General features: G+C 48.8%; 6 protein-coding genes across 8 annotated transcripts; 2 read left to right on the top strand and 4 right to left on the bottom strand.

Annotated features, from left to right (window-relative positions):
• Positions 1–6,302: 6,302 nt before the first annotated feature.
• On the bottom strand, positions 6,303–7,718 carry LOC117640862 (cuticle protein 18.6-like). Its single transcript, XM_034377803.1, has 3 exons — positions 7,704–7,718; positions 7,395–7,616; positions 6,303–6,975 (listed from the first exon to the last, which is right to left on the bottom strand). Exons 1-3 carry the CDS (start codon positions 7,716–7,718, stop codon positions 6,451–6,453), a joined length of 762 nt encoding a protein of 253 aa, XP_034233694.1. The 3' UTR covers positions 6,303–6,450.
• A 1,390-nt stretch (positions 7,719–9,108) lies between these two features.
• Positions 9,109–12,235, bottom strand: LOC117645209 (fumarylacetoacetate hydrolase domain-containing protein 2). The gene is made up of 6 exons (XM_034385247.1): positions 11,742–12,235; positions 11,325–11,541; positions 11,146–11,250; positions 10,842–11,071; positions 10,644–10,731; positions 9,109–10,534 (listed from the first exon to the last, which is right to left on the bottom strand). The coding sequence occupies exons 1-6, from the start codon at positions 12,086–12,088 to the stop codon at positions 10,463–10,465; spliced, it is 1,059 nt and encodes a 352-aa protein (XP_034241138.1). The 5' UTR covers positions 12,089–12,235; the 3' UTR covers positions 9,109–10,462.
• Positions 12,236–12,311: 76 nt separating this feature from the next.
• Positions 12,312–13,310, top strand: LOC117645225 (mediator of RNA polymerase II transcription subunit 10). Its single transcript, XM_034385273.1, has 3 exons — positions 12,312–12,486; positions 12,817–12,900; positions 12,981–13,310. Exons 1-3 carry the CDS (start codon positions 12,365–12,367, stop codon positions 13,180–13,182), a joined length of 408 nt encoding a protein of 135 aa, XP_034241164.1. The 5' UTR covers positions 12,312–12,364; the 3' UTR covers positions 13,183–13,310.
• A 71-nt stretch (positions 13,311–13,381) lies between these two features.
• On the bottom strand, positions 13,382–17,297 carry LOC117645190. Of its 2 annotated transcripts, XM_034385212.1 has the most exons (8): positions 15,684–17,297; positions 15,312–15,600; positions 15,119–15,209; positions 14,905–15,035; positions 14,638–14,815; positions 14,130–14,348; positions 13,836–13,920; positions 13,382–13,761 (listed from the first exon to the last, which is right to left on the bottom strand). In XM_034385212.1, exons 1-8 carry the CDS (start codon positions 17,054–17,056, stop codon positions 13,671–13,673), a joined length of 2,457 nt encoding a protein of 818 aa, XP_034241103.1. In that variant the 5' UTR covers positions 17,057–17,297; the 3' UTR covers positions 13,382–13,670. The 2 variants fall into 2 exon arrangements, with proteins under 2 accessions (XP_034241103.1, XP_034241111.1); XM_034385220.1 differs by lacking the exon at positions 14,130–14,348 and having other exon boundaries at positions 15,684–17,295.
• A 37-nt stretch (positions 17,298–17,334) lies between these two features.
• Positions 17,335–19,357, top strand: LOC117645202 (28S ribosomal protein S22, mitochondrial). The gene is made up of 7 exons (XM_034385233.1): positions 17,335–17,692; positions 17,843–18,018; positions 18,095–18,259; positions 18,336–18,479; positions 18,623–18,852; positions 19,007–19,109; positions 19,183–19,357. Exons 1-7 carry the CDS (start codon positions 17,539–17,541, stop codon positions 19,291–19,293), a joined length of 1,083 nt encoding a protein of 360 aa, XP_034241124.1. The 5' UTR covers positions 17,335–17,538; the 3' UTR covers positions 19,294–19,357.
• A 63-nt stretch (positions 19,358–19,420) lies between these two features.
• LOC117645217 lies at positions 19,421–22,215 on the bottom strand. 2 transcript variants are annotated; one of them, XR_004587713.1, is made up of 3 exons: positions 22,061–22,215; positions 20,672–20,738; positions 19,421–20,246 (listed from the first exon to the last, which is right to left on the bottom strand). XR_004587713.1 is itself a non-coding variant. In XM_034385256.1 (2 exons), exon 1 carries the CDS (start codon positions 22,023–22,025, stop codon positions 20,994–20,996), a length of 1,032 nt encoding a protein of 343 aa, XP_034241147.1. In that variant the 5' UTR covers positions 22,026–22,215; the 3' UTR covers positions 19,421–20,246; positions 20,672–20,993. The 2 variants fall into 2 exon arrangements, 1 of the variants encoding a protein (XP_034241147.1); XM_034385256.1 differs by having other exon boundaries at positions 20,672–22,215.
• Between the last annotated feature and the right edge of the window lie 104 nt (positions 22,216–22,319).

Below are 22,319 nucleotides of genomic sequence, written 5' to 3' on the forward strand. Positions count from 1 at the left end.
ACTGCATCGACCGAGGCGATGCGCGGCGTGTCGCGACACTCCGAGACCCCGGGACTCGAGCCGGGACTCCACTGCAGGCTGATTCTGAAAGTCGTTTTCGTCGCTCTGTCTCTCTCGCAACTGCACGGGGCGCCCGCCATGAGTGCGAGAGAGACAGAATGGCGAAAACGACTCTCGGAATCAGGCTGCTGCGGGCCAGCGACGTGTTTCGGCGGCAGACACTTTTCGAGGTCTCCAGCAGTCTGTGACTGTGTACTCCAGTGCAGCACTCCACTCCCGAGGCATTCCCTGGGACACTGCTCGCGACTCGAGTGAGGGCCACCGCGCGACTTTTGACCTCCTTCCCAAAAAAAGAAAAGCACACTATCTCACGAAATTAGCCGGCCGCAGTGGCGGCTGCGCTGGCGCACTGTGTTCTGTCTTTTCGTGCTTTACGGTTTAATTGCACTGCTGAGGCCGCGCCTTGGACGCGCACGCCGACGCGACGACGCGACGCGGAAAGTTTATTTCTTCATTACATACTTACTGTCCGTACAGTGTCGCGTCCAACGAGCCCCAGCGAGCCCCAGTGCCAACCTGGACAGTGATTCCGAACAGTACCGCACTTTTGAACTTCTCTTTTCTAGAGTGCTAAGCGTTACTCAAGAGTAAAGATTTTATCATGAAAATCGCACAACGCTCACAAAATTGCACACTCTTCTCTTCCCCAGACAGCCCAACAACAACTCTACGTGCAAACCAAGGCAACCCAAGGGCGGATCCAGAGAAGGGTTCAGCAGGTTCATGGGGAGCGACGTAGCACAGACTGCCGCCTTCATACGCCTACCTTCGCCGTCTTCCCGGGGCGACATCACCACCCCCTACCCCTCAGGCGCGGTTGGGGGGAGGGGAGGGGGGGGGGATTTCAGCCCCCCTCCCCCCTGTGAGATTCCCAAAACGCCTGATAGTAGGCAACCAGCATCACATGCCCCTGTGGGGGGCTCCTTAATCCGCACCTGCCAGGTAGACTCGCACCCATCTGGGACGCCCCATGAGTGCGAGAGAGACAGACAAGAAAACGACGCTCGGAATCAGTCTGCTGAGGCAACCCGGCAACCCGCCAAAATCCCCGCCCAGACAAAATCTTAAATTTTATTTCGCTGTTTTAATTTTTATAACAATGTTATGAAAGATGACTTTTGGAACGTTTTGTGAAAAGTCATACTCTTTTCGATATTAAATTTCAGAACTTTTTTAGAGTGAATCCCTGACTGGGTGCACGCTGAGAGCGTGTCCCTTTTTCTCGTTGCCATCTTTCTGACAGTGTCGCTGACGACGGCGCCGCTCGTCACAGCCAGCTGGCGCATGCTGGCGCCGTGGCGCGCCGTGGCGGCACACTGGCCGTGCCCTCCGCGCCATCCGCCAAAGACTAATGATGCGAACGAACCGCATCCGCTGGCGCCGCCAGGCGGAGGGAGCGGGCAGCGCGGCGGCGCGCTGCCGAAGAGGGAAGTCCCTTGTCCGCCCGACGGTCAGCCTGCAGACTGACTCCGAGAGTCGTTTTCGTCGCTCTGTCTCTCTCGCACCTATGCGCGACGCCCCATGACTGCGAGAGAGACAGAGCGACGAAAACGACTCTCGGAATCAGTCTGCTGACGATGGCGGCGGCGAATCTGGCCGACACCCTGTCCCTCCTCTGCAAACTCGGTGGCGGTCGCGGTCGGTCGGTGGGTCGGTGGTACTGGGGTTCCAAAACGAGCCCGACCCCCCGCGCTGCCCGCGGCCCGCCGTCGCCGTCGTGCATATGCAAAATGCAGGGCCAGTGGAGGACGTCGCCGTGGCCACAGAGCCAAGGGCGGATCCAGAGACGGGTGGGGAGGGGGGGGCGAAGTTGCCTACCTACAGGGGCCAAGTGCGACTTGTTGCCTACCTTTCAGGCGGGCCTGCACAGAGCACTGCAGAGCTCCAGCACACTGTTTCCGAGAGTCGTTATCGTCGCTGTCTCTCTCGCGCAGGGACGACGCGGAGTTCGGGAATTTCGTTAACCGCGTGGCGACCACCGCCAAAGTAAGCAGCGAAGCCCTAGGAAGCCATTGGAAGACAAGACGCCGCGTTGCCGAAATGAACGTGCAGCCTGATTCCGAGAGTCGTCTTCGTCGCTCTGTCTCTCTCGCACTGATGGGGTTTCCCTTGCTTCCCTCGTGGGTGCGAGAGAGACAGAGCGACGAAGAAGACTCTCGGCGTGTACCGCCTCGCTGACGAGGTGCTTCCGGGCGGTGCCCGCGTTCGCGGCTTGGCGGTCGCGCGGTTTTTTTGTTGTGCACCGCCAGCCTCGGCGAGCCTCGGCACGGGAGCACCGCGTCAAAGTGACCGCGACGCTACGCACAGTGGGCCAGAAGACCGGTGGTGGCGGACAAAACTCTCGACACGTTTTGAGCTCCAGAGTCGCTAAATGGGACTCGAACCGAACGTGTGACCCTACCAATGTATTCCTCGTTCGGAGAGCAATCCATTGGTGGGGTCACACGTTCGGTTCGAGTCCCATTTAGCGACTCTGGAGGTCAAAACGCGTCTAGGGTTTTGTCCACCTCCACCGGTCTTCTGGCCCACTGTGCCACGGCTAGACGGCTATACCATGGCTAGACAAAAGGCCCCGGCCGGCCGGCCGGACTCCCCCGACGCAAAGGTCACTTCGCATCTCACTTTCAGTTTTCGAGACGAGATAATTCGCGATTTCGCGCCGCCCGAGTCAAGTCCCCCGACCTGCCACACGCCGCTGTCAGGCCTTCATCTCTCTCGCACCGACACGCAGCGCGCTGTCAGACCTCCTCTGTCTCTCTCGCACCCACAAGCCGTCCGCTGCCTGCCGCGATGAACGGGCCACGAATTAGGAGGGTGGGCTGTGCAACCGGCGGGGTGATTCCGAACACTCAGTCTCTCTCGCACTCCTTCGGCACGCCGCGTGAGTGAGAGAGGCAAACGGCTGCACTGCTTCTCGCTTTACAAAGAGGCGCCCGGGCCGCGAGGCCGCGAGGTCGTCGCAGGATCACGTTTGGGCCGATCCGGGCAATCCGGAGACGGATTCCGAGAGGCGTCTTCGTCGCTCTGTCTCTCTCGCACTCATGGGGCGCCTCCTTGAGGTGCGAGAGAGACGGAGCGACGAAAACGACTCTCGGAATCCGTCCGCCGGGCGGCGTGGGAGGGCCGCGTGGAAGTCGTCGAAAAGTGACAGGCTGATTAGAGGGCCGCGCTCCGGCCGCGCCACCGCAGGGCCACCCAGCCACACGGCTAGCACACTGCCCGCTCTCGCGGCCCGTCTCTCTCGCACCCCAGCGGCACACTTCATGGGTACGAGAGAGACGGCGGCGGCGGGACCGCTCGACAGGTCGGGAAGACACTTTCTGCGCAAGACTGGGCGGTGCGTGACCCCGCGAGCACCTGGCGCGGCAGGCACAGCAGGCACCTTCGCTTGTCTTCCTCGCACTCTGGGGCCCCCTCGACTCAGGGTCACCCCGTTGAGGAGCACTCTTAGAGACTAGAAGATTGAGAGACAGAGAGAGAGAGAGAGACTTTGAGACGAAGAAATAGTTAGAAAGCTGCAAGGCTTCTGATTAACATGCAAATGCCAAAATAATTCGCCGCACTTCCGCCTCCACTTGCAGTGTACACGCCGCCCTTCCGCAAGGAATCCAGGAAGTGCGTTTTCCAAGTATAAATAATGAATTTTGAGTTCTTTAGCACTTTTGCGCGCGTGCGACCTGGCCGAGGGATTTTTCAAGGTGTCGCGGCGCGGTCGCCTGCGGTCGCCCGGCCAGTGTATCGCCCCGCACTGCCCATCTGCGGGTCGAAGCCACCGCAGCAGACTGATTCCGAGAGTCGCTTTCGTCGCTCTGTCTCTCTCGCAGCCGCAAGGGAAGCCCCATGAGTGCGAGAGAGACAGAGCGACGATAACGACTCTCGGAATCAGTCTGCAGTGAACGATGCAGCCGCAGCCATCTGTCTGCAGGCTGATTCCGAGCACTGCTCTCGTCGCTCTGTCTCTCTCGCACTCATGGGGCGTGCCGTACGGGTGCGAGAGAGACAGCCACAAAAGCAGTGCTCGGAATCAGCCTGCTGGTTGCCGCCTCGGCACTACAAGACACCGGCCGAAGCGCGCGTCGCTCGGCTTGGTCCGGTTGCCCATGGCGACCGCCACAGGTGAACCGCAGCATCAGCCAGCTGTCTCATTCAGAAGAGTGCTTTCGTCGCTCTGTCTCTCTCGCACCCTCGGCGGAACGCCCCTTGATTGCGAGGGAGACGGAAGCGCTGTTCGGAATCTGTCAGCAGCGTGACGTGGGGCGCTGCACAGTGGGCCAGAAGGCCGGCGGAGGCGGCCAAAACTCTTGACGCGTTTTGAGCTCCAGAGTCGCTAAATGGGACTCGAACCGAGCGTGTGACCCCACCAATGAATCGCTCTCCGAGCGAGGAATCCATTCGTTCGGTTCGAGTGCCATTTAGCGACTCTGGAGCTCAAAACGCGTCTAGAATTTTTGCCGCCTCCACCGGTCTTCTGGCCCACTGTGCGCTGTTTTGGACCGCAATGCATCACAGAGTCATTAGCGGCACTATTCGAGTCCGTTCGATCTCCGCCCCGTCGCCATGGCAACCTGAGGGGCACGGCACGGCACGGCACTGCAAGGCACGACACAGCACTCCACGGTGGAGCGGCAGCGAAGCGTGTGGCGTGACACCAAGGGGCTCCGTTTCACCTTTTGTCGTGTCTCTACAGCATGTTGATATGTTTTCTAGGAATGAAATCAGAGAAGCTCTGTTTCGCCTTCACCTTGCTTTTTCAGTTCCTTGAGTATGTTTACAAAGAAAAAGGAAACGATGTTTTTGGCAGAGACGAGAAAAAGATGTCTTGAGTCACAGAGTCACATTTTGTTGTATGCATCTCAAGGTCGAGGGTTCTGGTCTCCTTTTTTGAGGAAGAAAGAACAATTGGTCAGAGGAAAAATTATGCCCGTCAAACACTTCATTTATTCACAAAACAAAAACGCTCCGATAGACAAGTACGCAACACGCACTTTTGTAATCGCGATTGAATCCTACTCACCCAGACACGCGGACAGAGAAATGTTCGAAGGAAAAATAAATACAAAAACTCTCACACACATACACAGAGAACACGCACTCACACACACACACACACATTCATTAAATACAGGTAATAATTACAAAACAGGATTAGAACGATGACGCGGTCAGCAGCGCGCTGTGAATGCCGCTGCTCTACCACTCAGTCGAGTGACGAATCACTGACGACGCATGAGACGGCGATCAAGGGTTCGGCAGTCGGAGAGTCCGTCCATCATGGTCCATCATCGGCCCATCATCGGTGGCCAGCGCCGCGGCGCCGCGGCCAGGGTCCTGGGGCACAGTGGGCCAGAAGACCGGTGGAGGCGGACAAAACCCCGGACGCGTTTTGACATCCAGAGTCGCTAAAGGGGACTCGAACCGAGCGAGTGACCCCACCAATCGATTGCTCTCCGAACGAGGAATCCTTTGGTGGAGTCACACGTTCGCTTCGAGTCCTGCTTAGCGACTCAGGAGCTCAAAACGCGTCTGGACTTTTGGCCGCCTCCGCCAGTCTTCTGGCCCACTGTGTGGGGCTGCCTGGCCGCCTCTCTGCCACTGCCGGCGGCGCCCTTGAGCCTGCCGATGCCGAGCACCGAATTCTCGTCGCCCTGTCCCTCTCGCACTCACGGGGCGCCCCGAAAGGCTGCGAGAGAGACAGAGCGTCACCACGCAGTGCTCGGACTCGGCCTGCAGCGAGCGCAGCGCCAGCACACTGACTCCGAGTGCGGTTTTCGTCGCTCTGTCTCTCTCGCACCCATACGCGACGCCGCGAGTGCGAGAGAGACAGGGCGACGACAACGACTCTCGGACTCGGCCCGCAGTCGTCCGGGGAATGCCCGCGGGTCTCGCAGTCGTCGCGCTGCGCCACGTATGTCGATCGTCCATTATGTCAGTCCAGATGGCGACAACAATAAGTTAGGAGGTCGTCCAGCGGGGCGGTCTTCTTGGTCTTCTGCCGGACTCGGCCGGGGCCCGCCCAGTGGCGGATCCAGAGACGCGTTCAGCGATGCCGCAACAGTTGCCTGTTTCCAGGGGCAAGGTGGAGCCTTTTGCCTGCCTTTCAGGCGGCTTCGCCGTCCGAAGGGGGCTTGACGTCCTCGTCGTCCCCGCCCTGGATCCGCGCCTGGGCCTGCCCGTCCTCACGGGTCTCACGGGCCTCACGGCGTCCCGGCCGTCCGGACTCTAGTCCCGGCCGGACAGCGCGAGGCGGCTTGAGGCGGCGCTCTGCCCATGGCTCTGCCCATGGCCCCGCCACGCAACCCGCTGGACCGTTTGGAAATGAGACCGGGACTGGGATCGCAAAGCGGCCCGGCCCTCGCGCCCTGTCCGTGCTTGCATCAGTCGGCGCGAGAGTCAGGACCGCGATGAGGACGCCGACGACGAGGACGACGACGACGAGGAGGAGGACGCGGCGGAGCGACGCCGGCGCCGGCGGTAGTCCAGGTCGAGGTCGTAGTCGTAGGAGTCGAGGTAGGTCGGCGCGTACGTGTCGTAGTCCAGGCTGCTGTAGTAGGACGGCACGAAGTCCAGGTCGTAGTCGAGGCCGCCGTAGTAGGCGTCGTAGTCGTAGCCGTAGTAGTCGTCGCTGTAGTCGAAGCCGTAGTCACTGTAGAACGGCGGCAGGTAGCCGCCGGGCAGCGGGCCGCCCAGGACGACGGAGTCCAGGAAGTAGTCGGCGAAGCCGCTGCGCTTCACCATGACGCGGAAGCCGTTGATGGGGTCGGACGAGTACTCCACCACCACCAGGGAGCCGTCGGCGTCCACCAGGGAGTAGCCGCCGCGGACGAACGAGCCGTCGCGGTTCTCCCACTGGTCGCGGATGTAGCCGGACAGCGCGCCCGAGAAGGAGCCGAAGGTGCGCGCGTACTGCGGGATCACCTGCGGGGCGAAGCGGACGCACAGGGCGGCGTCGCTCAGTGGACTTGCCAGAAGGCCGACGACGGCGGCCGGAACTCTAGACGCGTTTTGAGCTCCAGAGTCGCTAAACGGGACTCGAAACCAGCGTGTGACCCCACCAATGTATTCCTCGTTTGAAGAGCAATCCATTGCTGGGATCATCCGTTCGGTTCAAGTTCCATTTAGCGCCTCCGGAGCTCAAAACGCGTCTAGAGCTTTGGCCGCCGACGTCTAGAGCCTAGAGGAGAGAACTGCAGACTGATTCGGAGAGTCGTTTACGTCACTCTGTCCCTCTCACACTCATATGGGGCGTCCCGAGCGGGTGCGTGAGAGACAGAGCGACGAGGACAACTGTTGACTGGCGGCGGTGGAAACGGCGGGCAGTGAAAGAGACTACTTACAGGCAGCTGGGCGGGCTTCACGATGGTGGTGACGCCCCCGCCGGGGCTGAGCACTGCCGGCGCCCCGCCGGTCACCACCGTGGTCCCGGGGACGACGCCGACCCCCACGGCCCGTCGGCCGATGGCCGCCGCTGCCGCCGCCGCCGCTGGGGACCCGGGGACCACGCCGACGCCCACGGTCGCTGCGAGGGAAGTCTCCGCCAGCGCCAACACAACCGCCACCTGTGGGGGGAGTGGTGTGTCAGTGTCACAGGCCGGGCACTAAAGTCCAAGCTCCGGGAGGGTCTCCGCGTGCTCTGTGGGGCTTACTAGGAGAGTCAGCATTTTGCACCGGGCTGCTCTGAAGTCTGCGAGTTGTGCTGGAGGCGATCGGTCACCGTCTGCCGATCCGGTGGCCGCCACCAGGCTTTATACCGCCGCGCGTCCTGGCCGTGGCCCTCGAGGCCCTCCAGGCTCCCCGGGGAAGACCGGAAACAATGCGCTGTGTCCACTGGTGCATCTTGCTTCCGGAAAGCGAAAACGAAAATCGAAGTGGGGGCAGCGCGCCGCGGGGGAAGGACAGGGGCGGCCGAGACAAGGGGAGGTACAGTCCGGACAGAGAGCCGCCGCGGTCCAGCAGACTGATTCAGAGTCATTTTCGTCGCTGTCTCTCTCGCACCTAAACGGGACGCCCCATGAGTGCGAGCGAGAGCGACGAATCAGTCTGAATCAGTAACGCGGCCCGCACAGTGGGCCAGAAGACCGGTGGAGGCGGCCAAAACTCCAGACGCGTTTCGAGCTTCTAAGTCTCTGGGACTCGAACCGAGCGTGTGACCCCACCTATGGATTGCTCTCCGAACGAGGAATCCATTATTGGTGGGGTCACACGTTCGGTTCGAGTCCTGTTCAGCCACTCTGGAGGTCAAAACACGTCTAGAGTTTTGGCCGCCTCCACTGGTCTTCTGGCCCACTGTGGCCCGCCGCTCGCGGCTCTAGTAGTGCGGGTCGTCAGTCGATTGTGCGGTCAAACGCTGCTCCGGGAGTCAGATCCGGCCGGACAAGACGCTTTACTGGACTTGGAATTTGGTGTTTGGGCCGTCTGTACTCTAAGCGCGAACGAAGGACCTTCCCGTTACGGATGACTGGGGCGGGCAGGCCGGGCGGCGGGGGAAACGCGTCTAGGGGCGGGCAAGGCTGCAGGACTAGGGCACTGGATCCGATCCGGCACCTTTAGTCTTTTTCTCCTCAGTGAGGGTTCAGCCAGCGAGCAGGAGCGGCCGATCAGCGCGGTGCCATCACCACGCCAAGTTACTTCCGAGCGGAAAGCGACATCCCCAACGGCACTCGTGTAAATTTGGTCAGAATGTCAGAAACGTGTCTGAAATCCTGATCAAAAGTCGCGCACAAATTCTGAAAACTTATGCTCCTGAGTTCTGCAGAATGTCAGAACATGTTTTCAGCTTTCAGAGGTGCGCGAATTTTGATCAGGTTTTCAGACACGTTTCTGATATTCTGATAAGATTTACACGAGTGGGAGGGATTGCAGAGCGCGCGACGACACGAGTGGTTGGTACATGATGGCCTACATGATGGTAACTTGGCTTTGTTTTCTGCCTCACAGTAAGTCTAAGTAACGGATTTCATTTCAAGGCTCAAGTCAGCAGTCAGCATGTGCGCTTAGAAACTCTCAAACTTGGTGGTCTAAAAGTAGTAGTTGGTATCTGATAGAAACAAGTCACTCTTTTAATATTTATTGTGGAAGACATGGTTTGGTCACAACGGAAATAAGTGAGTCATAACAAACATTGCTGCTACCGTGATGCAGGTAAATTAATTAACAATATTTAAGAGGTAAGAACCATTTTGTTAAGTACAGCCATGGTTTAGCATGATCCAGTCTTCATGTATCACAATGATGGAATAGAAACTACTCATTTAGCCCTCAAGAGTGGATGTTGATCAGGATTCTGCAAGCTTTAAACAAATGACCTCTTAATTTGGCTTCTTGACGATTAGAAAATACATAGCCTCACTGTTTATTACTATCACACACCGATAACATAGCTCCTAAAAATAATAAGTCGGAGTTTAACACAAGATACAAAACTAGGCTGTAACGAACATAGTATACTTGATTCAGATTTCATAATCTTCAACAATTTAAAGAATCTACACTGATACATATAAAAGCACTTTTATATAAAAATTAAACATTGACAAAGTTCTCAAACAGTGACAAGCACACAACACATGTGGCAAGACCCACCACACTAACATTCTAATATAGTGTCATTTCAAAAAGCAAGTTGATTCAACTTCCACAGGATGAAAAATACTGCTGCTAACTAATTAACACACCAACAATACAAATTCAGGACCATTTCACATTTGTACTTTCCAGCACAGAAACACACAAGACAACAAAGGGACCACTACTGAGACAAAATGTAACTGTAAGGGAACTTAGACCTTTCCATTAATGGAAAGAAGAACAACAGGAAAATTAAATGGAGTGTGTTATTAGACCAACATCAAACTGAATTATTTTTTTTTTAAAAAAGTTCAATTTGCTGAAGAAAATTTAAAATGCAAAATTCCACACTTCAATGCCTTTCACATATTCCCAGCAAAGAAGTCAATCCACTAGAAAATAACACATTTCTCAAGATGAGTTGTATTCTGACACTGCTCCATCTTAAATTTCCTAAAGTTATTCGGTTACATCGATCAGCAATACGAATACTCTGACAAAAACACATTTGCAATGTGTATCAGCTTTGGTTCTGTGTATCATGTTTCATGCACATGTAGACTTTCACACCATAAAAATAAACTAGGTAAAAAACAATCTAGAAATTAAAGCAACAGAATATTTTCTTAAAAAAGAAGAAAAATCATTCAGTTCTACTTCTGATAAGATATCAAAAAGTTCTCATGGCAAATAACATAGATGTGAATAGAGTGGATTAAAACAAATTAAAACATAACCCTTCCTGATTGTATAATTGAGACTACATAGCAGTGCAGTAATTTTAACAAAGAATATTGTTCACACATTTTTAAAAAAAGGAAAACAACACTAGGCTGACTCACTGAGGAGCTACCACAGGGTTTCGCATTTTGCCAATACCAACGATCTCACTCTCAATCACATCTCCCGGCTGCAACAAAAAAAGAAAACAAATCAAGTTTTCATGAGGTTTTTCTTACAATAATATCTCTTACCACAAAAATTTAAAAACAAACGATGAAACAACTATCAAGATTTACCTTTAAAAATTCTCTGGGGTTCCTGAAAACACCAACACCAGCTGGAGTTCCAGTCAAGATGATATCCCCCGGAAGAAGAGTTAACAAACTGTTGAGAAATTATAACTATTAGATAATAATATGACTTCAGAAATTCTGTTGTTCAACTGGACCTGCAACATAGTAGTTAAAACACCATTGCTGCAATCCTTTACTCACTGTGAAAGATGAGAGATAATGTAGTCAACTCGGTGGACTAGCTGGTCAGTGTTGCTGTTCTGCTTCTTGACTCCATTTATGGCGCAGGACAATGGGAGTACATGGGGTCCTTTAGGTAATTCGTCAGCAGTGACAACAGCAGGTCCTAATGGGCAGAAAGTGTCCATACTCTTTCCTAGGAGCCATTGGCCACCATTGCGGCCCTTTTGCCAGTCACGGGCAGATATATCCTGGAAAAATGTTTAACCGACATTGTTTAAGCAGTCCAAATACCACACCCATAACATAAAAAGTGGATACATACCTGGGCAACTGTGTAACCAAATACATTTTCCATAGTGTTTTCCGGCTTAAGATTACGGCAGGGCTTTCCGATCACTACAACCATTTCAACTTCCCAGTCCACTTTCTAGAAGAAGGGTTTTAATAAATTAATAAAAATGCTATCTCTTTCTATATTACAAAATTGACAATCCTACTTACTGTAGATACTGTGGGTAGGACAACATTGTCAGTTGGGCCAACTATACAACTGGCGAACTTTGAGAAGAACATGGGCTCATGAGGGGGCTCGATGTGTTGTTCGTTGCAGTGACACCGGTAATTCAGGCCCACACAAATAACTTTACCAGGATTAATTAGTGGCGCTAACAGCTTGACGTCCTTTGCTTGAGCCTTCGAGGTGGACTGTGAAGCTGCCCTGAAACACACCAAGTGCATTAAGCAAAGGCAGGACAGCAGTTAAACTTCATATGACAGCAGTAGATGAAACCAGTTAAAGGAACGTAGAGGCAAAGGCAAAGAGTGAGGCAAAGGCAAAGAATGAGGCAAAGGCAAAGAGTGAGGCAAAGGCAAAAGTAGGCAGTAGAGACGACTCAAGCAACTCCAAGTTCAACTTACTTCTCTGCCTCAGCCCAAAGTGCAGGGCCCCCCTGAATGAGCTGCACCAAATCATTGGGGATCTTGCCATTGCCGCCCTGACTGCTGATTTCCGTGATTTCGCCGTCCTGCTGGGGCTGCACACCCAGCCTCACCGGCCCCCCTCGCAGGTCGGAGAACTGCACTAGGCGCATGTTGAGGGCGGCACCGGTGGAAAACCAAGACGAGGGCGAAGACGGGCTGCTTGTTTTGGACTCCAAGTCACATAACCTACGCACGAGCAAGTGTCCTCGTGACCGGACTCCCAGCATACTTGACTGATGCTTCAAAGTGTGCATCAGACGGTGACAACCGGTTTTCAAGGTCATTCTTGATACGGGCTTTTATTTCGGCGGCGAAGGAGACACAAATACGGGCAGTTAGCACCCACTCGGCTCGCCGTACAGCGCAGCGCACAGCAGACGGGGCTCGCCGCTCGCTCTTGCAGACTGTTTCTGTTTTCCCTTTCCCCTCCACTCTCCTCCCCCGTCCCTGCCAGGTCCCTGCTCCCCACTCCACACTCGCCCCTTTCCCCTTCCCACCCCTTCCCTCCCCACCTCCGCCCCGCGCCCCGCCCCTGCTCAGCAGCAGGCAAATTTCCAACCATGGCGTCGTCGCTAGAAAATCTTGAAACTCAGCTAGAGCTTTTCATTGAAAATGTAAGACAGATACGCATTATAGTCAGTGATTTCCAGCCCCAAGGACAAAGCGTTTTAAATCAAAAGATGTGAGTACCACCCCTTTTGACGATTTTATTATCATTCTATGTGGAGAATGACAGATACCTAACCTTAACGGGCCTTGTCTGGACTATTTTCATGATGAAAGTTTCGCATTTGAACGAACCTTATCAATTTTCTTTAGTTCATTTTATTTCCTTTTCGTCAATTATTACCTACAGCTGTTCAAACTATCTGTTTCTAACCGGAGAATCATGTTTTTTTTCCCACAAATGCACTGTAACCGCTGTCATAAAATGATCTGAAGCTTTTCGCGTTCCCATTGTTTTTGTTTTCTGTGCTTTTGTCTAAACTTCACTCTCTTTGTTTTGTTACAGTCAGTCTCTCGTGCATGGACTTCAGGAGGTGGACAAACTCAAAGATCAAGTGAAGGATGTACATGTACCACTCGAAGTTTTTGAGTAAGTTAAATACAGTTTTGTCCATTGATTGTACTGATTTAGCTTTTGAGTGCTAATTTCGTTTCTTTTTGTCTGCTCAGCTACATTGATTCAGGCCGTAACCCTCAGCTTTATACAAAAGACTGCATAGAGAAGGCACTTACAAAGAATGAACAAGTGAGAGGCAAAATTGATGCATATCGCAAGTTTAAAGCTCATCTCCTAGTAGAACTAAACAACTCATTCCCCAATGAATTGAACAAATATCGAGCTATTCGTGGCGATGAAAGGCCTTTGGCATGACATGTACCTAATTTAGGATGTTAATTTCCTCTTCCATTATTTGATAAGCAAACAAGTTTTTGATTTTAAGTAGCTATATTTCCTGTTTCTGACCAATAAATCATTGTTGAATGAAGGAACTTATTAATTATCATTGCTTGTTGCACTTCTACCCTTCATGATTTCCTTAACATAAAATAGAAAATATTTTAACAAAATATTCTTTAGAAATCATATAATTTATTGAAGCCATAACAAGAACTAATAATACTGTAAGATGGCAATGCAGAACAGAAACAATTAAAAAGAAAGGAACAGTCCACTCTTCAAAATAAATATCTCAACAGATACAGTAGTTGGCAATGTACGTAAATTGTACAAACCGTCAAGAACAACTTTTAAATCAACTTGGTAGTAACAAACTTCTTAAACTAGCACTAGAGCTTCACATAAGATTGTCATTAATAGCAAAGACATTGGTAATTTAAATTAAAGCATGCAGGAACAAATTAAGAAAGTTTATACAACTCATCTTTTACCAGCAGAAGGCCTTTGCGGTTGAGGTGTATAAGATCCTTTCGATTAGAGGATTCAAATTTCCTAGAAAAAATAAAAACAAATTAATTAAAAAGGATATTAGCAAAAATAAAGGAAAGGACTAGTTAAACACATACAATTCAAAGCAATCCATTCTGCACTTTGAAATTCTTTTGTCACAATACAATCTGCAGATATCTAGGTGGGAAATATGAGGGGGACCTGTAGAAATAAAAAATTAACTCAATTAACATAGAAACTTAGATGAGAATCAGTTAAATCTTATCAAAATCAGTCAAGAATGCTCGAGGCCAAAATTAAGGAGTGTGAAAGCTTTAAGTCAGGCTGACTGAACATTCAAAAATTAAGTTTCTGAAAGGTATTTAGGGAATAATTCAATGTAATATAAAAGAAGAAGAGAACAAACGCACTTGTGCTGATAAGTACACTAGTCAACAGGTCAGTTTCTAATGTGTCATCTTCATCTGACCATGTGGAGTCACTGAACCCATCAACTTCTTCCGTGCAAGTCAGACATCCGCGGCAAAAAGGTGAATCTGAATGGAACTCAGCCAACAACTCCTCCTCTTCGAGCTCCTCTTTGGAAAGAAGATATTGGGGAGAAATGTCGAATACACTTATTCCCATCTCTGTAATGACCATGATGCCAATGTGTAAAGCAATACTGTGACAGCCAAAATGTAATAAACAGTATGGACCAGATAAATGACATTTATAAAATTATTTTCCTGTCTTTAAATAGAGCATTGGGCAAGGCAAACATACTCAAAGCTAATAGATTTCACAGAAATAGAGAGCAAGAGAACGAGGGAGGGGGATAATTGTTGTTCAGTCAACTTGCTTTTTCAGCACTCCCCTCAAAAAGGACCTCAGCTTTTAAATTGATGCAGAGTGATTTACATGAAGCATAGTGCTTACCAGCATTGTTTAGTGTCCTGATAAAGTCGTTGTACTTATTCAACCTTGTCCAGTGGTGGGTATAATGCTCTTGGAGAGGAACAGGTGGTAATGTTAGGACTACTATTTTCTCAGCCTTGGTACACAAATAATCCAGAACTCGACGCAATTCATGTATCATTTGCTCAGCTTGACAATTCTGTTCCAACAACAGATGAAAACAAAATGAATGAGACAACTTCTATAGCAAAAACAGGAAAATAAAGAAAACAAGGAGCAAGTACATACTTTGACAAGGTCATTTGTTCCGATCATAAGAACTACTTTACTTCCTATGTGATAAAACCCTGATTTTAAGCGTTTCAATAGATCTCCAATTCTCTGGCCACTCACACAGTATCCTAAAAATCGTATGCTCTCTGTAAAAATTAAAATAAAGGAGTGTAAAGTTTGATGTCATTAATAAACATGTAACCAAATTAACTTAAAAAAAGTACATTACCACTAAGAATTGGAGGTTGTCCCAGTATTTGTTGTGAAAAGCGGAGAAGCATACTATCACCAATAAGTTGATAACCAAAGATACTTGGTCTCTGCATTTAAAAATTAAAAAAGAAAAAGGGAAATAAAAGAATAAGTTTAATTAATCAGTGCATAAATAAGAAACATGGGAGCTTTGAAAAAAAGTAACTCACTGGAGGATTGTGGAGTGCCTGTAAACAAGTAAATCGCTTATCAACCACAGGAGCAGCAGGTAGTAGTTCAGCTGAAGACTGGGGTTGAAGCCATTGATGGGGTAGAGAATATCGGTTTGCAGGTGGTATTGAATATTCCTGAGAAGGTGGTAATGAACGCCGCTTTATGGGGTAATCTACAGTGCCCGGTGGTGTTAGTGGCAGATCACCTAAAAGGGGACGCTGAGGGTGTGGAGGAGGCGGATATCTCACTAGTGAAGCTATAGCATCACCATCAAAGTTATCTTGCCTAAAAAAAAACATAGGGATTACTTTTAAATAAAGCTCAGAGAACTAATCCAAGAACATGAAAATTTATTCAATATAGCTTACCATTGGAAAACTCCTTGCAGCATGGCAGGTGCAGGAGAAGCAGGATACTGTTGAGGACTCTGCCAGTTGGGTGCATAGGGAGACCCTGTCATTGCTGGTGGGTGATACATTTCTTGCCTCATGGGTACATATGCAGGCCGTGGTGCACAAAATGGGATGAAGTCAGGGGCAGCACTAGGCTTTGAACAACCACTACCACTTCTGCTTGACATTTCAGAGGGAGACTCAGTTTCACTTGAATGGTGACGAATTGTAAATATTTCATTTTCAAAAATTTCATCATCAGATGCTGATGACACAGCAACATCAACATAAATTTCTGACGCAGACATCCTTGCTAGGTGATTCAAATTCTTAAGCTGCTGTGGTGGGTACTTGATGTCTTCAGTCTTGACAGGTGTCGAGTTCTCTGAGGAAGAATACACAGGCAAAGGGGAATTGTGTCTCTTGTGACTACTTCTTCCTCTCTTTTCATGCCTGCTCCTTGGGGTCTCTGCACTCCATGACTGGTTCAGGCTGTCTTTAGAAGTGCCTCTCAGGCTTTGTGGGGTAGATGAGGAATCAGTCTCATGTTGACTGAGAGGAACCGATTTATTTAAGTGTTGGAAACTTCCCTCACCTCGTAGCTTGATCCGAATTTTGCCTTTGACATCATCATCTGTCTGATCATAGTCTTCATGTCTTGAGTGGCGCTTAGTGGGAGAGGGGTTTCTGTCTGGTGAATCATTTTCTTCTTTATGAGCAGAGCGTTTGGATTTCCTGGATTTTCTTGAGTGTGTCTTGACCTCCCTTGAGGGGGTTTCATTTCTTTGAGCAGATACCTTTCTCTTCTTGTGCTTTTTACTTTTGGAGCTTTTGCGCTGAGGGGCAGCATTTTCTCCTTCCAATTCTTCCATTGCATTTTTTTGGTGAGAAGCTTGGGGTGACTGTTCAGGTAACGGCACATCATCCTGGTCTTCATTGGCAATTGAATCAACATCTTCATCCTGCGTTGAGTTGTTAAGCTGAAGTTCTTCCCCTGGCAAGGGTATCATGTGAACTTCAGTTGTCACTTGAATGCGAATCTCTTCTTTGACACTACCAAAACTGACGTCCTCGCTCTCCGCCCCATACGGTTCTTGACGCTCTTGCAGGTGCAGGTCGGAGTAGGCCGGGTCGCAGGAGTCTGTTTCTTCTTCAGCATTAACCTCTGCGGCCGTCGCGGCCGGGGCGGCCCGGCGTTGGCTTTGGACGTCTCTCTCCTTTTCTTTGCTCTTGATGATGCTGTCCAAGTGGGAGCTGAAGATTCTGTTGGGTGTGAGGCGGGGCGACTTTCCACGAGTGCCCCGGGCAGGCGGACTTGCGTTTGCGGCCGAGACGGCATGCTGCTCCATTCTCAACTCGTCGGTGCACGGAGCGTCTCAATTTGGCCCCAAAACGTGCGGTTGGACAACGGAAGAGCGAAACCCACGGCAACAAATCACAGTTTACAGGTTATCACGTCGGAAAACACACAACATTCTTCACACGATGAGATGCAACAACGTGGATGTGTGAAACACGACGCCTGCCGCCTGCCGCTGCGTTCGTCACTTTCAAAACAACTCAACAGTCATTTGTTGAGGCTGAGATATGTTTTCCGGTGTAACGCCTTCTAGAACAAAACGTACCGGAAGTACTGTTTACCAGAGCTGTTTTACGATTTTTTCGGCTTTTGGCATCTATAGAGAGGGTTTTTCATTCATCCTCTTGAATTTTTAATTTTTTAGAAAAAATAATATTGGAGCATTAGTTTTCTTGAGCCGACGAATTCGGTCAAAAAACTTATCCGGTCGTTTCTGCCTGACGTTAGCAGACGGCAGACGCAGATGTAAACATGGCGTTAGCTTCCAGGACCTTAAAATGTATTAGAAACATCAATAGAAACGTTTCGTATCTAACTCAACACACGAGAGTTACCCCTAATAGACAGAACGTGTCGAGAATTATATGCAGATATTATGCTCGTACTGTCTTGGTCAAAACTGGAGGTAATACCGATAAACATGGCTGAGGCTTAACCTCAACTGGATGCCCAATTTCATGCATTTCTATGACTGAACAATAGTAACTTTCCTTCTAGATTTATTGTATAATCTCGATGTTAATCGTCTGTGTCATGTCCCGTTTCTTTCTCTCAGATGTGGCTGAGAAAAAACAACGAGATCCGGCTATGTTCTTTTTCAACGATGATGTCCAGAGTTGTCTGCTTGAAATGAACCTGCGCTATGCATCAAAGGTTTTTGAGCCACGAAAAGAAGGCCAGGAGCTAGCCCCTGCAGAACTTAAATTTCTGACAGAAGAAGAATTGGAAGAGGTAAATTTGTCAGCATCTTTTGTTTCTTGTTAAAATCCTTCCTCACCTTAACCATTCAATTTTATTGTTCTCTCAGGCACGACAAAAAGCTGCTGAAACTTCCATTTATTATCTCCAGTTGCCGCCAGTGCTCCAAGCACATCAGGAAACTGTTGAAATCCTTTCTAAAGATCCAGAATTGCAAGGACTAGAAGAATCCAAAATATTGGCCATAGATATTTCTTTTGGTGTTCCTGACAGGGTATGACTCATTTCGCATGTCTCCGTGAGTTTTGCTTTGACAGTGGATCAACTTTATCTCAAAATTACTTTCACAGGAGAGACTTATCGTGGCCCGAGATTTAGATGGAACCTTGCGCCATGCAAGCAGAGAGGAGCGAAGTCGTATGATTCAGACATACTTTCCAGATCCATCAAGAACTCTGGAACCTCCTGCACTATTCTCTCCCAAAAACCTTCTGGTGGGTTTTCTATGTTACATGTTGTAATCTTGCTTTGACCCTTCATCTGTGTGGAGAATTTCTTAATCGAGCAAAGAGTTAAACTATCTCTAGTGGATTTATTGAAAGATGTGTAATTAATTTTGCTTTTCTGTTTGTACCAGTCCCTGCTAGAGAGGTCAGAATTTGAATTTATTCTGGACAGAGCATGTGCTCAGTTTGAACCAGACGATGTTGAATATGTATCCATAACATCTCAAACCTATGATTACATAGAGGAAAATGGAAAGTTTGAATATCTTGTTGGAACAAGACACTATGGCTCATTGGCCTTCTACTTAGCTTTCTATGGGAAATTGGATAGATTCTTAAATCATTGCATTTCTTCGCGGAGGTAAGTGAAAATGGACACCAATTGTGTTGTCCTGATCTAGGCACATTTCACCTCGCATGCCAAAGATAAAAGGGGTCTATCTATGACTCATATTGCCTATGTGTTGTTAAATCTAGAAAGATGCGGCTCCACTTATCATGTTTGTCATTTGCAGAATTGAAGACGCAGTATCTGCAGTTAATGTCTTTTACCTGTGTAGACCTAGTATTGTAGATTACAAGAAACCTTCATCGCCTGATGACTCAGATTTTATCAAGGTATTTGTTAACCCAGTTATGTTTGGACTTGTTGTCATCAAATTGTTGTAACAACTGTGTCTTCCTCTTGCAGGCATATATCACCTCGCATGCCAAAGAAAAAGGAACTTTATCAATGACTCTGAATGCTTATCTGGAGTTACATCTACCCACAGCGGCAGATGAAGCCAAACTTAGCAGTTAAGTTTGTTCATGTATTTTTCACATCTTGTTATAAGTACTCATGTCCAATAAACAACTTTCAATTATGATTTTCTTTTAACTTAAAGTAACCCAAAATGATTTAAAGGATTTGTAATAACAAAGCAACATAATATAAAACAAATGTATTCACAATAAATCTGTACAAATAAATATACTTCAACACTTAAAAACTAAAACATATCATAAACAAGGCAATAGTACACGGAGGACAAGCAACAGTAGCTTCATGGTGAGTCAGGGACGGCAGCAAAGGTCCAGCTGTAACTGAACAAGTTCGGATAAAAAGTCCTAAGACACTTGCCCAAGTAAAGGCAAGGTGGTAAAAAAGTAGTATGGACAGGAAAATCCCTCGGTTAGGTGTACTCACTCTCCCACGGAGAAAAAAAGTTTCAATGATTCTCCTCTATAAATGCATCAGACTCTTCAAAGGACAGGGCTCCTGCTGGGTAGAATCTAGTACACTTACCCAATCTACTGATTACCACCTTAATAAAGCTTGCGCCTTTCCTACTGATCCTAACTCATTCATTATGGTGTTTAAACTCCGAGAAGCTGCCCCTGAGGAGGTTGTCAAAATGTGCTGAAAAAACAACATAACTTGTTCATTAAAAACATTCACCAAGTTATAAGTGGTTGAACTTGTTGTTGCTAATGAAAAATCACACAGGTTGATATCATTGAGTGAAAAATACTTTATCAAAGACAATGAACCTGAGTAATTCAGAATGAGAAAATGAAGTTAAATGAACAACCTGTGTGATTTGATTATTTCCCAGAGAAATCATGTATGAAATAGTGAAGTTATTATTTTTTTTCTTAAGAAACATTTGAGTCTCTGGGAAATTTGACTAGGAAGTGTGAAAACTGGCCCGATACAAGTATACTCAACCGTTTTTCATTCCAGGCTCCTCATTTCCAGCCCATCGGGCAATGCTGCAACACAAAGTGCAATTAAAATGGAGTCTTCCAACCCAGGGATAGTTGCCAATTATATTAATACAGCCAACTAAATTAGATAAGATTTTTTATTTTTTTTATTTTTTTATTATTGATTGAAAACTAAATGAATATAAGCCTTGCACAATAAACCATTGCAAAGCTTTTGAAGGAAATAAGTATGCTATTTGTAAGTGGCAACTATCCCCATTTATAAATTCATAATGATAGCCTATGTGAGTACATGTGATACTGAAATTACTTCCACAAACTATGTACAAACAAGTTAAAATAAATGAATTAATTAATTAGAATAAAGACCATTTAATTGATTCCTGATGGTCAACACAGAAACTTAGGTCCCTATGTACAACTCAACTGTCCTCATGCACTTAATCTAGGGGGAAAGGAACCAACCGCACCTTAGCAAAAAGCCTCTGCAATCGGAAGGTAGAACTGCAAGCCTTCCGAAGAGCACAGTAAAGGCGCCTGAAAAAAGACATCAAACACTAAAATCATGATCGCACTCTGGCAGAAATTGCATTCTAGCTTTGAATCTTTTCAAATATTAACAAGGCACTAGAAAATGTACAGGTGATAACTAACAAAGGAAGCAAATGGATGACAAAGCTAGAACACAATTTCTGATTCTTTAAACCATACATGACAATATAACAGTGGATAAGGATAGCCCTCCGAAGATAAACAAAAGTTGTTAAATTAAAAATAGAGTCTTATGGTCCATTACACAGCAATGCCACTCCAGCTTGATAAGGCATTTTCATTGCAGGATGAACAAAATTCAAGAGAGACTTTGTTTTTGGCCACATGAAGGCAGACCCCAACATTTGCCAAGGGTTCATCTCCGTCAAGCCAATCGCCAAAGGCATTAGGTCCGAACCCAAGGTAGTCTGGGTCGTCGAGAGAAGCCTCATTTAGGTTGAAGTCCAAGTCCAGAGGAACATTCTTGGAGCCGAACAGGAGGTCAAGGTCATCATCATCTTCATCCTCAGGAGCAGACGAGCTCAAGGAAACGTCATCAGCAGCAATTGGTAAACCCTTCCTCATGGTTCTTGCAGCTGTTGCGTCACCAAGAACAAGGCTGGACGAGGGAACACAGGAATCAGTGTCACATGGTGCCAGGGCTGGGGCAGCTGGAACTACACTTTCCACTATCACTTTGGACTGGGTTGCGGTTTTCTCCGCGGCAGCAGGTCTCTTCAAATCCACAACAGGCTTCGGGATGGTGGCGCTAGGCAAGCCACAGTTGACGTTGATGGAACGAAGGAGCTGTGAGAGTTGTTTGCTGTTGGCAAGGACGTTGCGAAGGTAAACGTTTTCCTTACGAACAAGCTCCACGTCCTTTGTGTACCCGCTCAGAGACACTTTCAGCTTGCTGTTCTCCCGGCGTAGCGACTGCAGCTCGTTCTCCAGGTCCCCGATGTACTTTTTCTTCTTGAGGCGGTTTTCTCTGGCGAGGACGGCGTTGCGCGAGAAGCATTTGGGCTTCCTCCCACGCGTGCCGCCCGAGGCCGAGGAGTTGGAAGGCCGGGTTTCATCATCCGACGACGTGAAGTCCTTTGGGTCCGGGCTCACACCACTGTCGCCCGAACGTCGCTTCTTGGCCGGAATTTGGTTTTGGAAAACGCTGCAGTTGTCTTCGGCATCGGAATGCACATTAACTTCGCTTCCCCAGGAGCTGAGGGACGCAGTTTCGCTTGCGTTGCGACAACGTTTGCCGAGCCTGCTGGTTGCACCACTGGAGAACCTTGCCATTTTGTCAGAGTACTTAAAAACAGCAAGAAACTTACACAAAAATATCGGGTGATCAGTCTGAAACACAATGCAACTGTCCTGGCACTCGCAAAACGAGATAAAACCAGAAAATTCACTTCTCAAACAACGACTCGCACGGAGCTTGACGCACACACAGCGGCAAGACGCAAAATGGCGCCGTGGCGGTGCGGTTGCGGTTGCGCGTTGCGCGTTTGCCAAGCTAGACCCCTAGTGCACCGTCCCGCCACCAGAGCGCGCTCAACCCGCCGTCGAAACAAGCCGAAACGCCGAAAG

Source organism: Thrips palmi, unplaced genomic scaffold (genome assembly GCF_012932325.1).
Source record: "Thrips palmi isolate BJ-2018 unplaced genomic scaffold, TpBJ-2018v1 HiC_scaffold_1, whole genome shotgun sequence".
In the NCBI taxonomy this organism is placed as follows: Eukaryota; Metazoa; Arthropoda; class Insecta; order Thysanoptera; family Thripidae; genus Thrips; species Thrips palmi.